Source organism: Equus quagga, chromosome 20 (genome assembly GCF_021613505.1).
Source record: "Equus quagga isolate Etosha38 chromosome 20, UCLA_HA_Equagga_1.0, whole genome shotgun sequence".
NCBI classification, from domain to species: domain Eukaryota; kingdom Metazoa; phylum Chordata; class Mammalia; order Perissodactyla; family Equidae; genus Equus; species Equus quagga.
The window spans coordinates 23,337,685-23,356,522 of record NC_060286.1 but is presented as its reverse complement, the minus strand read 5'-3'; the positions used below and the strand labels follow the sequence as shown (position 1 = coordinate 23,356,522).

At 37.0% G+C, this 18,838-nt stretch overlaps 1 protein-coding gene across 1 annotated transcript in view; it reads right to left on the bottom strand.

Moving 5' to 3' along the window:
- The window catches only part of NRXN3 (neurexin 3), a 1,439,365-nt gene that overhangs the window by 40,233 nt on the left and 1,380,294 nt on the right, over positions 1–18,838 (bottom strand). The window contains exon 20 of the mRNA XM_046647541.1: positions 7,778–7,865. Within this exon, the coding sequence (XP_046503497.1) occupies positions 7,778–7,865 (88 nt within the window). The remainder of the gene's footprint in view (positions 1–7,777; positions 7,866–18,838) is intronic.

The following is an 18,838-nucleotide window of genomic DNA, read 5'->3' as shown; positions in this document are numbered from 1 at the left end:
GTATCTGCAATAAAATTCTTTTTATGCCATCTGAAATTTGCGGAGAGGGATGTGTTTCTCTGTTGTTTCTGCATGTTTTTCTCTTTTTTTCTGGCTCATTTGTGCTCTTTTCAATTAATTAGATTGTAATAAAGGGGAGAGTAAAGGCAAGTGGCCTGTGCAGATATGGGGAAAAATAAAAAGGGAAAAGGAAGGGAAATTAAAAGGAAAAAATATAGAGAGGAGAAAGAAGAGGAAAACACAGAATTTCATTCTTTGGTACACAACTTTCTTGCATTTTGTTGGGGTTTGTTTTGTTCTGAGCATAAATATGGGAGGGATATGCTGAAAGGGGAGAAATTGGAGATTAGGATGGCAAGAAAAGATTTTGTTGCCTTGTTTAATTTGTATATCTATATATCTCTCAGTATTTAAAAAATGATTATAATTACTCATAAAAATATAGCAATGAGTTAAAAATAGCCATAATGACAAAAATACTGAATATGAATCAAAACAAAATAAAGTAAATTGAACCACCAAAAATTCATGCGGCACAAGATGAGGTAAAATGCCAGAAAATGTTCTTCAAATATATACAAGTTATATATCTATTTATATATATACACGGGGATGTGCATATACGGATAGATATATCTGTATAATGTTTTCTCTCCACCCCTCCCAAGGATAACAGAATTATGGAATCATCGTTATAATTATGATAAAGAAGAAAACAAAATCTAAAGAAAAATTAACATGCTTTGTTCGCCAAGTTAAAACAGTATCATGCATGTCTATGTTGGCTGATGTAAGAATGATGGTGTGAATTTCTGTGTAAACACATGACTGATGGCAGGGGCTGTTGTTAATCTCTGTTTACATTAGTCTAATATAATTTATACTGTGTCTACATATATATGGGGTGATAGGCACTATATATTTAGTATACACACATATTATATACAAATATATATATATATACACACAGTACATATAGTGGGGCTTGTGGGAGAAAAAAAATACAAAACAAAAAAATAAAATAAAATCCATAAAAACCTCTCTTTTAAGACCCAATCCCTCTTTATTTATTATTTTTTGTTAGGGGGACTTGCTTAATGTTTTCATTAAGCTCGCTCCTTATCAACTACTCGCATTGGCGTTTGAAATCAGGAAGTTCTCATGAGTTTGGCTTGAAATTCTCTACTCACGCGTCCGTCTTTACCCTACTGTCTAAGTCCTGGCCCTAGATCATCCTGTATGCGTGGGATTCAAAGAAAAGTGTAATACTCAACTGTACTTATTTTTTGATCATAATGAATCAGGAATTTTGTGTCCCCAAACTAAGATATACAAAAATGCTCTCTGGGATTAATGGATCCTGTCCCTGGTTGGCATCATCTTCTGCGATTTTCTTGTCTGTCCTTGGATGGGTTAAGCTATTTGCTGAATTAGAGATGTCTCCTTAGAGTTCTGATAATATTCTAGGCATTTCCATCTCTTGTCCATACTGTTTCTTCCCTTCCTTTCCCTTCTTTCCTTTTATTCCTCTTATTTTTGTATCTTCTTCCCTAATAGATTATGAACTCCTGGAAGATGTCTTGTCTTATTTTTGTTTTCTAGCACCTATTCCGACGTCAGCACCCAGTAGTTCTTAAAAAAATGTTGCATAAATAAGTGATTTACTAAACTTTCAAATAGAAGTGGATATACTTACACATTGCTCTTATAGATTCCCCTCCCTTCCCAACATACCAGAAAATCTTGGGTAATGGAGATGAATAGAATTTTTTTCATTTTTACCATTTTTCTTATTAGATTTGTTGTTTTTGTTAGGAAATCCAAGATAATGGTCATTCTGGAGCCGCATATTTTGTGTATGCCATGCCTGAGCTATCAATTGCCTAATTGCTTAATAACCAATTAGTAGACTTCCTTATACTTATATTTCTATTCTTACTCTAATTTTCAAAGCCTTTTATCATTAGGGATTTAAAGGGAACATATTTACTCCAATAGCTTAAAAATTAGTTATGTTGGGATGGAGTTGGGTTATAAAAAAGTGATACAATTTATCACTGAGTGGATTAATGAATGACGACAGAAACCATACCATTAAGTTGGGAACATTATGCACCATGAACGTACTCTATTAATTTATATATCAATGAAGGAAATTCAAAAATTGGTAGACTTTAGCCTAGACCTAAATATATGAATTACTGATTGCTTTTGTGTACATTGGACATGTATTATAATTTTATAATTCAAATATAAAAAGGACTAATGTCCACAGCCAATAATGATTAATTAAATTAATTAAATTTACATCGATTTACATTCCTCTTTCCAAAGCTAAAACATTTCTCAGAATATTTCCACTATCCCTTTATTCCATGTGTTTTTAAGTGAACCTGAGCTTCAAAGTGAATTCTGGACTCTGTGATACTCAAACATTCCTGTGGTACTTTATTCAGGCATTTAACATTCCACTATACACTGAATAACCACTAGACCAATGACATTTAAAAATTATTCTCTCTACCAATCATGAGTTTCCATATGGAAAAATCTTTCTGAAATTAAATAAAAATCCATTTCTTTGTAATAAAAACATACAAGTTGCTAACTCTTCAAGCTTGCTGGAGAAACTAATGATGAAACGTATTTCTATAAATACATAAGATTTGCAAGCATCATATTTAAGGCCAAGAATCAGGATATTTAGTTTTTTTCATCTGTGAATTCTGGAAAATAAGGCTCTTTCTTCTTATTCTTCATTAGAAAATTACTATTGTCTTAACATTTCAGCTGCATTTTACACACTGTTCCAGCAAATAAAATCTCTAATGATTTGGTGAGCTTTTAACAATTCCGTGCCAGATTTTCCTATTATAAATACTTTACTGAGTCATCTCAAACTGATAAAGATTAAGAACCCAGTTCCACCTGGAGAACACAAATAGGGATATGCTCTTGGTGTTTTATCAAATCTAAATTTCATCCCCACCAAGTTGGGTATTATAAGGTGACTAACGAAAAACAAAGAAGCAAGAACACTAAATGCAAATATGAGGACTGTGGATTTGAGGAATAAAAATACATCTGAGAACCACTCTGGGAATAGTAATTATTTTGTGATATCGGATCACTGCCAGTAGTTTAAGCATCTCTCTCAACCCAACCATTATGAAAGTTGTTTAGCACAGTCCTGTTGATGGATGGATGTGTTTCATCTTTACTTCCTTTTACTGTCTGCCCTTTGGTGGAAGTGCTGTCCCATGAGGTTTGATCAAAGAGCATTAATAAAAGTGGAGGCAGAAATCTGGCTAATTGACAACCAGAAAAATATATCCCTGGATAATGGCTGAATGAATCAATATAGTTGTTAATTATTGCCATGCCCATGTTTCAGGTGTAAAAGGCATTCCTTTTTATTTTTTCCTCTTCTCTGTAACCTCTGCTCCTAGGACTTTTAAAATCTTGGCACTATAAATATACAAAATCCAGGAAGTCAATAATTTCCAATTATACAAAAGCTAATCTAAGAATACATCTGTTTTGATGTTATTTCTATTTCCAAAGATGAAGATACTGGGCATAGGAGCAGGGGAGAGGGAGAGAGAAGAAATGGAAAGTGAATTTCATCAATTCATCTATACTTCAGAATTCATTCCCACATTTTAGATCACAAAGGTGAACTTACTAAAGATCTTAATCAACATTTGGCTTCGATAAGCTCGTGGAGGAGTACCATTTCCTAGTGGTTAGGTTAATCCTCTGCAGTTCACCTATTTTTTTGTTGTTGTAGTATCCAAAGCAGTAACGACAATGAAATATGAGTTTACTGCACAATTTAATATCAGTAGAAGGGTAGTTGGGAAGGAAAGGGTTTATATGCAAAGACAGAAATCTGCAATGTTAAATAGACACTGATTTCCTTAGTAGGGAACACAATCAATAGTTTAAAATTAAGAAATTTAAAATCCTGATCCTAAACTTTAAAAGTTATTCAAGTATTCTTATGAATATTTTCAATTGATGCAGATGGCTTCATTACGATTTTATAGTATAAAGTTTCAATTCTCGGTTCTTAAAGCAAAAGTCTAGAAATGTGATCTTAGTTGTGACTCATAATAAAACGATCTAGCTCCCAGCAAAAGAAAGGAGAGAGAAAAGTAGAGAATTCTTTTTGTTAAAGAAATGTGGATTTTGTTAGGGTGATGTTTACTTGTAGGAAATCATAGGTTTTCAATAGGTTTTATTTAGCTATTTAAGAGAAGATGAATTTACAAGTATGAAAAATCTTTAATTTTAATGTAAGATTACGAGGTATTTTAAAAGTCAGACAATTCGGTTGACAAATAGGAATGGAACTTTCATTCTATGTCTTGCTCTCATGGTTTGCGTGCTTTTTGTTTGTTTGTTTGTTTTTACTCACGTACATGTTTTCCAGAGAACACATATGGAAAAATTTGATAGTTATCGGATTTACAAGATTTCTACACTATCATCAACCAAACTCCCCCCAATTTTAAGTTGTTCTTAAACATGATATGACTAAGCTCCACCAACCAGGGTGATCCCTTAGAGCCAATGTGGGTTGTGGGTGTGAAAGTCACCTGCTAACATCTGACTCAAAACCAGCAGTTTTAAAACCTATTTTGATTTCAAGAAAATTAAATAAGAAAAATAATTTCATTTAAAATTTGATGCCCACATGAAAACAAAGATTGTTAACTATAGCATCTACTGAACTGCCCAAATTTATGAAAAGCAAGAGCTTCTAGTGGACCTCAATTAATCAGGAAAGAAGCTGTAGAAATTAAATATCTTATAGCTGAGACAGCTAGAAAATCATAAACTTGATAACAGAGTGAGAGAAGACAAGGCAATTGTTAAGCGAGATAGAAAAAGGCCCGGGTAATTAGCCAAATTTAGCGTGTTTCCATCAAACATCAGGTCTAGAAAAGAGTAAAACTTTAGAGACTGAAGCAGTGAATTAGGGTGTTCAAAGCCAGAATCTTAATCTCAATATTAATATAGATTCTCAGGATTAACAATTTATGTCAAAACTATGTAAATGACACCATTATCTGTTGCTGCGGACAGTGGAAGCCTTCTCTTTGGGCAGTGCAAAACCTAGCCCCAGAAACAACTGGTTTAAATGTTTCTGACTTGTAATCTGTAGTGTTTTTGGAAATATGAAGGCTATGGAGGCTATGAAGGCTATATTTCCCATATAATGCAAAAAGAAGGGCTTGATACCTCTATGTAATATTCATCAGTGTTGATCAGGTCCCCAGGGCAAAACCTCTGCATGAATAAGAATATCGATCTCCTTCCTGTATGAAATATGCTCTGACACATTTCCTTGTATATCCAAATCACTTACCAGGAATACCTGATGGAGTAAATTTAGAAAGAAAAAATGTTCATTCTCCAAATGTGATGAGTTGAATAACCCAGGCAGAGGACATCAATATCAGTCTCTTAGAGCAACATGTTAGCTCCTTCAGAGTGGGCACTCTGTCACCTACTTTATTTATATGCTCCCTCCCCATACTTCCTTGCAGAACACCACAGGTTGTTTTACAAACTGCTTGTAACTCCCTACTCACCCTATGTAATTATATTACTCAAGAAATGCTGGCACTGAATTTCTGTCCTCTGCTTTTGAATCAGATGAAACACCTGTGCAGCCACTAAAAAGCAAACAGACTTAGTTTGGGGCCATTCAAGTTTGTGCCTGTTCATGTTCAATACCAAATGGCAACATATACCCACAATCTGGAGAGCTGCAGAACTTGTGAATCTGAGATCTGGAAAAGCCGTGTGTCTTGTGATGGAGGTGGCTATGGAGACGACTGTGTTGGGGGAGTCGGGGGGGTAGTAAGGGAAGACAGTCGTAATTTCATAACGGTCAAGCCTCAATTTTTACAAGAAGACAAAATCTAAAGATTTGATAAACATTGTTGCATATATACAGACATCACTGCTATGAAAGCAAGAAAAATAGAGAAAAGATAGAAAAACCAATTAAAGTCTTGGTATCTTAAACTATTGGCCACAAAATCAGTTAATTTAACACGTCTTGGGGATGATGCCATAGTCATATCTGAATCCTTAATTTCTAGCACACAACTAACATACATAGCTGACCCTCAAGAAATATTTGTTGAACTGAATTATGTTGGAAAGGTAATTTAGATAGTAAAGCTCCTTACTCTATTTTCTAACAGCTCATTTATGAATATTATTAGAATGGGAAGGTGTCAAATCTAGAGATACATTGTATCCTGCCTGAGTGCTCAGAAATGTTTATTGAATGAATTAATAGATGAATTAATTAATGAATGAAAACTTGGTGCCCAATTTCTGGTGTAGATTGCATGTATCTGCCCTTTAGAGTTAAAACTTCACTTAGTCCATTGAGATTATTACCCAATAATCTGAAAAAATATGACTAACTAGGTCACAGTTACTTTCCTCCCACACACCTGAGCTCCCAAAGGAACAGATCACACTCTAGAACAGAAAGGCCCTACACGTTATTGGTATGTCCCTACGTAATGCTAAGGACAAGAACCCACAGAACTTCCTGGATCCAAAGCCACTTGCAAGACACCAAGCAGTCAGGCTTCCACAAAATTTGAAAAATTGTAAATCATTTTGGGGTAACAAATGGAAGGTTTTTACTTTTGCTATATTATTTTTCATGAAGCTTAAATTTCTCTAGAATTAGCAAAGAAAATGTTTAATGGCTCATCTTTTCTTTTTTAAAGAAAAGGAAAAAGAAATTAAAGCAACCCAAAGAATCAACTAGAGTATTCTATTTATTTCTCTTAGCCTTTGCAGAAATAAGATCCTAACTCAACTCCAGCTTTTAATTCTATTAAACATACACAGAAATTCGATGATATCTGTTCTCTATTATATATATATAAACGTTTAACTTATAGCAAGTCTCAAAACAGACGACTTGAGAAAGTTGATAGGAAATAATCAGGGATTGCAGTTGCCTGCTGGACATTATATCATATATAGCTCACTATAAAGAAAGACCATAAAACATCAAAATGTATCTGGGTGCACATGGGGCGCACACTGAAGCTTCTAACTGCCAAAGTCTTTTCAACTTCAGCACAGTAGATACATTTTGAAGCATCTCAGCTGTTGACATGGCATGGTTCAGTACTAATTTTGTATTTACTATGCTACATTGCTGCACAAATTCTCTAAACACACAATGAACAAAATTAGTATAAATACAATACCATGTTAACTGCTGTTGAGATCCCATGGAAAACGGTTTGTTGTCATTGTTTGGTTTGGGTTTTGGTTTGGTTTGGTTTGCCTCTTAGGCTCAGAACAATTCATGAGGTTTAAATGATCTTTATGGCTTTATGGGTTCATGCTTTTTTGATGTCATTCCAATATAGACCTCTTCATGCCCCCACCCCCTGTCAATTTCTTGGTTGCCACTGGCTGCTATACATTTGCTGTTCTGGTGGTTAATCTGGGTGTCAGATTGCCCAAACTTGTATTAAATACCAGGATTTTTCTTTAGCTATCAAGGAACCAACTTTAAATTTTCCTGGGATTTTATGACTCCTTCCATGGGACTTGATGCTTTTGATTATATATTGATATTTATATATGTATGCCTATACATATATAGATATAGGAAATACGAACATTAACACACTATAATATTTATATAAAACATGTATATTCACATATATGTATGTATTGTTTTTTGCAAATGAAAAAATAAAGCAAGCAAAACAAGACTAACCTAACCTACCTGTACTCGGCTCACATTCAACGAAGTCTTCATCATCGCTGGAACATTCAGCAGATGAAACAAGGTCATCTGATGTTGGCTGTGCATGTCAAAGAGAAAATAATGGGGTAGGGGGAAGAGGGAGAAAAGAGAGAGAGAGATAAGGAAATCAATGAACAAAAGCATCAAAGACTTACCACTGTGCCTGCTTCCACCATTATTACTGTCTCTCTTCTCTAAAGAGGGCACGTTGTAGAACGGAGAATTTTTAATTCCTGTGTATCTGTGAATGGCTCTGGGTCCAGACAATCTGTGTGGGTCTTATGTAAAGCTGAATGACCCAAAGTGGTTCCAGGAGGCTCAAGCCTATCTCATCCCTGTAAATCACATGTTGCAGGCTGACTCTGTACTGACTTTCATTTCAATTTTCAGAATCTGAAGGCAAGAGAAAGGCTATTGCAAATGGTGGGCAATACAAGAGTGCAAGTCAGCACAGACATGCACGGCAGCTTTGAGAGGGTTACAGTGCGTATGGTGTGTGGTCTCCAGTATAAGATTTGGTGTTTGTGAATCTATGGGCTGGTCTAATTAATGAATGCTGTGGAACATAGCCTGTTCAGGAACAGCATAATGGCTTCTCTTGCTAACAGCGATTTCTTCATGTAATTGCTGCAATTAGCTGAATTAGTAATGTGGACCAGCAGAGAGAAGCTGCATGGCAGCCTCGAGACATAGGTAAGGCTGTTTCTGAAGAGAGCAGAAAAAATTTTGATTGCAACAATAGTAATTCAACTTGAGATAATTTTCTTTTTGAATTGAATCATGCAGAAACTCCCCAATGCCAGGGAATCTGCTGCAAGAAATACAGGGGACGGTGGGCACAGGCAATAACAAGGACCCTTGCTACACAGTAGATGAGAAGACTACTTTCTGTACCTGGTACATGTTTTTGCACACACAGTAAATATTGTTGAATTAATTAATTAATCTATAGATCTTATGTAAAAAACAAATTTTGTCCAACTGTGTGCATAACAGTACTCAATATATAGTAGTTATTCAATAAATCTTCATTTCTTTCCACTTATTGATGTTAATAATACTAACTGACTTGCTGGTCTTCTTATTGCCAATGCATTGAAGTCTGAATCCATATTCAAGAGCAAAAGCAATTACAAGTCAGATGCTGTGCTAGACATGTAAATATCCTTATTATTTATATTTATTATTAATTAGACACAATTCTCACAACAATCCTTTGGGATAGAGATAATTTTTACACTTTTGAAGAAAACTGAAGTTCAGAGAGGTTGAGTTGCTAAAGGACACATAGCTAGTAAGAAACATAGCGGGGATTTGAACAAATCCATCTTAGTCAAAGTCTTCATTTGTGCCCACATAGGTTTCTTTATACCCCTACTTACATGGTGTTATGCACTAAATTGTGTTCCCATCCAAATTCATATGTTGAAGTTCTAACCCCCAGTACCTTAGAATGTGACTGGTATTTGGAGATAAGATCTTTAAAGAGGTAACGAAGTTCAATGAGGCCATTGGGATAAACCTAATCCAATATGGCTGGTGTCCTTGTAAAAAGATGAGATTAGGACACAGACATGCACAGTGGGACAACCATGTGAACACACAGGGAGAAGACAGCCATCTGCTAGCCAAGGAAAGAGGGCTCAGAAGAAACCAACCCTGCATCAGCCTTGGACTTCTAGCTTCCAGAACTATGAGAAAATAAATTTCTGTTGTTGAAGACATCCAGTCTGTGGTGCTTTGTTATGGCAGCTCTAGCAGACTAATACACATGGCAACCCATATGCTTAGTATTTCCATACAATATCCTTTTTGAAATAGATATCCTAGACATAGAAGTACTGGACAGAGCAAAGAACAGTAGAAACACCAGATTAGGTAACTGATTTCACTTAATTGACAGTAGCAGAGAGGTCCCTGAAACCACACTGTTGATCTTTATTCTTCACCTGACAAAAAGATACTTCAACTCCCTGCTCCTCCTTGATGTTAGTAGAAAAGAATTTTCAAACACACTTTTTTCCAATTATACACTAGTGAAGCATGTATTTCATTTCCAGTAAATGCAGCTGGCAGTTGTGTCCAGGAGCACCATTATTTGTGTTAGAGAAATGGTGAGCATACTCTCTTGGAGTTTTCTGCTGTGATGGGGCCCTATACATGTCTACTTCCAGTTATTCAGGGAAGAGAGGTGGTAAGGCAATAAATGTTAACTGTACAAATGCAGAAGGAAAATATAAGAGGCAAACGCCATTTTTGGAAGGGCCACAATCATTGTTTGATGGTTCTAAAGCACGCATTATCTATGGGGGTGATACCTCCCCCAAAGCAGCAAAAATTGCTTTGGGCAGCAGACAGGAATCTTAGACATTACAATGGTTTGCTATCTGCCAACAGCCCACAGAACTTAAACAAATATACAGTATATCCGTGGTATTAAAATTTTATGGGAGAAGGGAAATTAGGAAAACAAATGTCTAAAAATCTCCTTAGAGGGTAGTAATGAAAAAGACGTTGAGAATATACTTCTAAAGTGTAATCAATTGGAAATTAACTGTTGGTGACTTGATTATAAGGACCGCACAGAATGGCCTGTATTTGGTGTGACTAGCTATGGTCCCTAATGTTACGTGAAAACTGGTGAGTTAAAGAAAATCTAGTGAGCTCGGCTCAAGAATTGAAGGTCAGGCAATAAAGTTTAAAAAGGTCATTAAGCAAATGTGTGAAAACAATGCATAACTCCAATACACAACAAAAAAGGTATTAACATAATATTAGTGGAATCTTTCACTTAATTTAAGAAAGTAATCTTAATTTTTACTGGCCAAAGAAATGATGTAAATACTTTTTTCAAGAAAAGTACTAGACTCTGAGGTTGAAGGATATTTACTATTTTCTTCTCAGCTTCCCCCTGCCTCCTCTAATACTACACAAGTTCTCTCTCCTGTGGTTTAGGTGACACTGTCCCCACCCATACTCTCTTTCCCCATAGCCACCTCCATTTCTGTCCCCCAAACAAGCCAAAACCCCACCGAGGACCCTACACATATCTTCTTCCTCATTCTCGCTCCCTTTCCCCCAGGTAACTGTTTCTGTGCCCCACTTCCCAGAAATTTGTTTTCTGCTGATCTTCGACGTGAATATGGATGAATAGGGTGTTTCTCCCAGGCAACAGAAGCACATTTTGCCAGTAGCTAGACTCAAAGCAGGTTAAGTGAGAGGCAATCTATCAGAGTGTGGTAAAAGCAAACCTGAGTCTAGACAGAGCATAGCTGTGAATCTCAGCTCCTCCACTTACAGTCAGCGACCTGGGGGAGCAAGATATTTCCTCTCTCCAAGCCTCCATTTTTTCATCTGTAAATTAGGATAAGTAGTGTCTTGTCATCAGCTAAGCATGTGATTGAAGTGTAATGTTAAAAGTGAAGCTCTGTTCCTGGTGTACAGTACATGCTCAATAAATATTAGCTAAAACTAACTCAATCAATTGATCGATCCATCAATAACAGCAATGCCAAACCTGGTAGCCACTCCTAATTTAAATAATTTTGCTATCTTCCTATGCACTGTATCTTTAATGATTCATTCTCCATTAGAAACATTATTTATTGCTGATAATTCATTACCTCCTTTTTATAGTACAAATACCATTTCTGGTTGCATCTGCCATGAAAAGTGATAAAGAAAAATATACTCATGAAGATGCCAAGAGAGCTTAAAAAATCATTGGAAAGTGATCTGTTTCCAATGGTTCTAGGTACAGACGTTCAGTGTGGGTCTTACGTGAATTCAGCCCCTCCCATTGTGTCCTTCAAACCTCATCGTCACCATTTACAGCCACAGCCAATGAAACTCCCAAAGCTATTACAAACATCTCAATTCCCTCCTTGCCCAACCAACGTTTAAATGCAGAATCTGGTGTCCAACTGCCACACCTGCCACAGAGCAACCTGGTTTCAGAAATACTTGCTCTGCCAGGAGCAGCAAGCTTTGAACTGCAAAAGATTCAGGATTAAGAACATTTTATTTAGAGATTTTTTTTAACTACTTCTGTCCCTGCCAACTGAAAAAACCCCAAAAATTACAAACCAAGGCTTTTGGATGATACGTGCTTAGGATGACATCATAAAGTAATGACGATATGATTCAAAATTACTCTCAGAAAACCCAAGGCTTTCTTTTAGTAGCTTCTTATTTTTCTTGTCGGTGTCTTTCCCCAAACATAAGCAAATGCAGGGTCTGGCTCTGAACCTTGGAAGAAAAGGCAGACTTCTCTGACTACTGGTTCCCACGGCTGGTGTGGCATGTTTCACTACTGCAGCCACACACAGACTCATAATACAATTATTATGAGTAGAATGGAACTATGGATTTTTGTCTTTAAATAAATTGCAGTAGCCCTAGGCTGCATGTGTGTTTCTGTATGTGTGTGTGTGTATTTACCCACAATCACAACCATTTTTCATAATTACTCATAATTCTGTAGAAAGAAGAGCAGTTAGAACTCGAGAGGAAAATATTTGAACTATCTAGAATCATGCCTACTAATAACACTTACCACTTATTAAACACTTGCTATATTCAGGCTTTGTGTTGAGCAGTTAACACATATTAACTCTTTTAATATTCATAATAACCAAGAGTGTAGACATGTGTAGTGACATCTGCTATTTTTAACTGCCCATCATCCATGCTCCTTCACGTAACAGTATTGTTTTAGGAAATTCTTCTATTCATATAGGTATGCCAGGAACGTTCATCAAGGTGCCTTCCATGTCACCTTCACATGTTTTTCCCTCACAATGATTGTCTAAAGCTCTCATAATTCTCAATGGCTAAACTTGAAGTGTTTACATATTATGATTCCCATATGTCAAATATCAACATGATCTGTAAGTCATTCAAGGAAGAACAGAAGATCTATGACCACCCCCACACGAAACCATTTGAGAGTGGCTGGCCTACTACATTCAGCATCAGTATATATGACTATATCATCAAGGTGCTTTGTTCATTCATCTCTTTATTACTTTACTAAATATTTATTGAACACCTATTGTCAAGCACTGTACCAGTTACGAGGGATAAAAGGATAGATAAAACACAGCTCTTCTGTTCTGGGAATTCATAGCCTCTGAAGAGACAGCTAAGTAAACAGGCAAACTCGACATAGTAAGCTGAAGGCTATGATAAGAAGAAGCATGGCGTGCTATGGGAGCAAATCACAGGGGAGCAGAGATAACTCCACAGCAGAGGGGAAATGGGAAACGAGCCCTCAGGGACAGGCAGTAGTGGAGCAGGAGAAAGCGGAGAGCTGTGGACGGGAGAAGGAGAAGGGCATCCTAGGTGAAATCATCAGTCTTTGCAAAGGCTCGGAGGTATGAAAAAGCACAGTTTATTTGTATTCCTACAAGGAGGACAGGATGACTGGAGTGAAGAGAGGTACTAGAATGACAGGATGACAGCTGCTTGAGTTATCATGTTGTTCTTGAAAACTTGGATAACAAGTATGAATTGAATACCTGCCCTATCAGACCTCTCTCCTTCGTCCCCTCCCCACATCTCATCAGTGTCACCCATCACATTTCCTCTGGAAGCTCACACATGGCTTCAGAATGTAGTGCATGAGTCTGACTGTGCCATCCCTCCACACTGCGGATTAATACCTTACCATGCCTTCTCAAGAGGAGGAAAATATTTTTCTGTTCCTATATATTAGCTGAGTCCTATATTAAAAATAATAATTCACATTACCCTACTTTAAAATATGCATTTCATATTTTTAATCCACAAGTTGAAATTACTTGGTTCTGTATTAGCACTCATAAAACTAAAGATGGGTATTATAATAACTTTCAATAAAATATCTCTCTGGCAGGATCCGTCTTTATTCCTTTCCTGAAAGATTTTTTATTGCATTTATATCCTTTTTTTTCTAACAATGTTTATTGAAATTACCTTAGAACAAACTGGGACAGCAGAAAGCTCAAAACTCCGTCCATTCAAGTAAATTTATAGGCATATTTACCTTCCAATTCCCTCAGTTTCACAAACCTGGCTTCCCATTTTCCTTCAATGAGTTATTGTTTCTATAATCACCTGCTTCTAATTATTTACTCTGAAGGGCTCTATCCCATCTCAGTACAGGGATGGTTCCACATCACTCTTCATTGTTATCTGTTACTTGATGTTAAGAAAAATCTCTGCTGCCATGGTCAGAACAGCTCAAGATGGCTTCACCATGTCCCCTCCTTCCTGCCCTGATGCCTATTTGTGACCTCAAATTCCAACCTTTAGCCTTTTATCTTATACTGAGAACAGGCTAATCATTTTTGGGGATAATCATTTTTCTCCACCCAGCTCCTTGGAAGCACGGTTATTTGACCGAGATTAAGCACAAGATAAAATAAGTCCTGCCACAGAACAGCTTTATGAAATTATAAATAACACACTCAAGAATGATGATCGCCTTTCTTCCAGTGAAAAAGGAATAGAGAAAGGCCCATAAATATTCTGAAGTCCCACAGAAAACAGCCATACATCTTTGCAGCTGCTTCATGCTAAAAGGAATTAAATTCCTTCAAATGCTTGGTGTTTTAGTTTTTCCCCTCTGTACTCCCATTTTGAGATGGAGTAGGAGTTTTAAGTATCTCACATGAGAGAAGGTCTCATATAGCTTCAGTATGAGCATTGATTCTCTATGCAAATAAAGAATGTCTGAGGTACTTTTAATTAAATAAGAACCCACTGACTCCAGGTAAATCCAAAACCTTTAATGAAATTTGAAAAGTTTGACCATCTCAATTTAGATTTATCTATTATGATTTTCTTTATCAAATTGTTGTCATTGCATAGTCCTATCTTTGATCAATGCTAATAGGCAACTCTCCCCCAGCCCCCCCGGCATACACACAATTGGATGATTTTTAGACTGAATCAAAGAGAAAAACCCTGGAGCTTGGGCAAACTTGTTAGAAGCAATAATCTCACCTCTCCCGCCCCCAACCCCATTATTTCACCCAACTCAAGCCCAAGATAAAAACAATCTTAAAACATGGTAAGATTGTATAAGTGTGATTATCTATACCTCATTTTATTCTGAACATCCCCTTTATGTCATCTTCAAAAAAAGCAACTGACAATATTATGAGACAGTGAAACATAAATGATTTTAACTTGTCATACTCAAGTGTAAAAGATAGGATGTATCATGAGGCAGGTTCTGAATGATGGAGACAAAGAGACAAAGTTCTAGTCTAGTTAAGATGCTTTCTGAGTTCCCCTTGTGTGATATCTTTATGTGTCTAAGTATCTTCATTGGAACAACACCCTGTGAATTTTAAAACTATCTTCCGGGGGTTCGTGTCATTGTGGCTTTTCAAGATATTACTTTCTTTTTTTCTCTCTACCCACTCGTGGAGATAATCACTGGCCAAGTAAGATATGACTGCATGCATCTTTTACTTGGCTCATATTTCCACAGAATGAGAATACTTTAAAGACAATTGCCCTGGGCTAAAGGTATTGCATTCAGCATGGCCAAAATCAGCTAATTGGAAGAGAGCTTTCTAAGGAAACTGAATATACAACAAACAAACAAAAAACATTGCTCTGGATATGATTTTATTTATGCATACATTTACTCCTTCAATCAGTCTTCCCCCAACAAATGTTTATTAACTTATAAAATGTGCATGGTGTGCCAATCACTGTGCTGGGGGCTGCACACACACAGTCCTTGTCCTAGTCCCTGCTTGTCCTCATAGAGTTTACAGACTACTGGGATTTGAGCCAGGGCAAACTAGAAAACATTGATTAGCTGCTAAACCGTCAGCTGCAAAAACTTAAAATTAATTTGAGGTTCATAAATGGTTCTCACTGTAACAATAATTCATTATTTACCCACTGTTATCAAAGACAGCAGATTATGTAGGAATCCAAGCAAATAGTATCACCAGCTTCCCTTTAAACTCTGCCCACCCTCAATAGCTTCCACAGTCTTCCTCTTCTTTTCCACACTGCATATACTGGAGCAGGATTTACAATAACTTTTGCTAATAAATTAACCTTTAAGGAAATCCCTTTATAGACTCAAGATTTAATTAACAGTAGAAAAACTGAGCTAAGCTTAGCCCAATTTGGTCCCAAAGATTGGAGTCCTTTATTTCTATCCTTGAGGTCTTCTAGGATTATATAAAAAAAATGTGGTGTAGCATCTTTTTTTCTCTCTTCTTTCCAGTTTTAAGAATTTTCTTCCGTATGCTCAAAAAAAGGAATGATGGATCAAGAGAGAGGGGAGGGAGGAGGGAGAAGAGAGTGGGTAGAAGGGGGATTAATCTATCTGTTGTTCAAGGCAGCCTGACAGAGGGAAGAGGAGTATTGAACCACAGAAGATTAACCAAACTTCAATGTACCTTCCCAAAAGCAGGAGGAATGTAATGCTATGTGGTGTTCCACTGATAAGCAAATCCCTCTAAATCCTTTCAATTTATTTCTTGGCCTGGAGAAATTACATATTATTTAGGAGGCAGGAAAAAAAAAAAAACCCGCCCACCCAACCACACACCATCTCTAGGAATCTGGATCAGGCTTCTATTGATTATACACATAAAGGTCTGGCTTTAATGGCTGTTTTTCTTATGGGTACAGTCATTCTAGGACTGCTCATCAGAGAGGCTTGGCTCTGTTCCCTCTGCAAACTCTTTTGGTTTTCACCACAGACCTTGTTTTGAGTATTTAAGGTCTAACCATCACAAGGGAATGCCAAAAATTTAACTGAAGCTCCAAAGATCTAATCTATATTTCTTTCTTGCTTGTTTACCTCCTTGCCTCCTTGTTTGCCTTCCTTCCTTCTTTTTTGTGTTGGGATTTCCTTTCTAAGTGACCTCTTTGTTCCAATGTATTACTAAAGTCAAGCCTCTGTTTTTAAGGAGCAAGTGACCCAGGCCAAATATTAATGTGATCCACAAGTAGTGATGTGGGTATCAGTTAATGGGTGTTAAAATTCTCAACAAAAGTTTCCATCATGGAGAGCACCAATGTGGTTTTTTGAGCCAAAAATTTCACACTATTTATTTCCCCATGTTCTTTCTTGCTCTACAGTTTAGGGAGAAGGGATGAGTTTGGGGGGAAAATAGAATCATATTCCTTTGTGAGATGATCCTTCTCTTGGCCCTCTACTTTGTAGCATAATCTTACTACCCAACGGGAGAAACACCCCTTCCTGGCAGGCTGAGAGCACAGGTCAGAAGACTTAATAAGACTGAACATTAGAAGAAAACAAGGATTTGCAGGATAAAGCCAGTCCTGGGCACCAGAGAACAATTCTGAAAAAAGATGTAAGTAGCCATTTGGTCCAGAGCAAATGGTAGTGGTTTTCAATCTTTGGTCTCACGCTGAATTGAGGTGTGCTAGATGAGCAGAAGAGAAAGGGGTGGGAGAATAGCAAAGTATCAGGAATCAAACATAACCTAATATTTATTTTGTCTGTAGTAGGCCACTTTCACTGAAAAGAGTATGTAATGCACGTGAACATCTGTTAGGTCTGTTGATGTAGAAAAGAGTTGAGAATGGCTACCTTGAAAAACTAGGCATGACTGAGGGTCATGCCTAGTAAAAAAGAAACTAAGAAAGAAATGCAAGCTCAAGATGATATAAACACAAGAAGGAAGAACCTATGAGCACAACCCAGAAATTAGTATATGGCACAGAAAACTTACCCAGAACAATCAAATGCAATGAATTGAATGTAAAACACATCTGATAAAAAGACAAGATTGTCTTTTCCTTATTATGCTGAAAAGCGTATCTCCCACTCAGCCATGTAACAGAATATTAGAAAAGTCAGATATGGGTATCAGAGCAATTGCAGCAGTTAAAGCAAGGTTTGTGCATTTGACGCTTGATTTAATAAAATACTGAGGGAATTACAGGTGATCTGCAATGAGTAAATCTGAGTCAGAACCATGAGGGGAAAGTGAGGGCCAATTGAAGGAGATGATATCAACCCCCAAAAGAGAGAAAATGCAAAGTGTTTTAGCTTGGGATTGAGAATTTATCCCTAATTACTCATGTCTAGAAGACAATACCAACCTCCCACAGAGAAAGGCTAAGGGATAGGTTCAAATAAAGCTCTTTGATTTGTATTGTAAATCCAAGTTAGAGAAAGTCTTTAGGTACTTTTGCATGAGATATTTAGGAACTAGATGGATTCACTTACCCTCCAGAAGTCACTTCCTCATTCCCAGGCTCCAACTAGCCTTAAAAGGATAACCCCACCTTGGATATAGATTCAAAACAGTTTTCCAAAGCAAACACAATAGAACTTTTATGTGGGAATAGACAAGACTATTCATTTCTCATTTCTGCCGGACAGCAGGGCTAACAACTTTTCCCTGCTCCAGTTTATAAGCAGCAGCATTCATTCACTGTCAAAGTGGGTGCTGGAAATACAGCAGGTGTAATCCCAGGTGTGAGACCTATGTAGTCACCGAGGGTTCTGTGCTCACAAGGGCATTGAGCTTGGTTAATGCTCTGCTCTCACCATCTTGAAATTCTTATCCATTTTTGAACATGTGTTTTGTAAGTGAAGTTCAACGAGACAATGGAGCATGTGCATAAGCAGATGAGATACATGTAATGTGTGTGTCCACCCCCATTCCTTGCCACGCTATCTACATATGGAGTTTCTGATGGCCCGTGAGCACAGAATTCTGTGGACCCACCATGTATGGGAGGAAGATGAATAAAACATCTGGTTTATTTGAATTCATCCACCAATCTTTCTTCCTGTGAGGTTGGTATTGTCTTCTAGGCAAGAATGATGAGGGATAAATTCGCAGTCTAAAGCTGATCTCCCTTGTATTTCCCTCTTTTAGGGTTTCATATCATGCCCTCTGATATAAACACATGGGTAAGTGTCTTACACCTATTCAGTAAGTGGAGGCACTGACAGCCCCGATAGGCCATGCTTTCCCTTTGAACCAAAAGTTGCTTAGAAAGCAGAGAGAAGGCAGTGGTGTCTAAGAACATGAA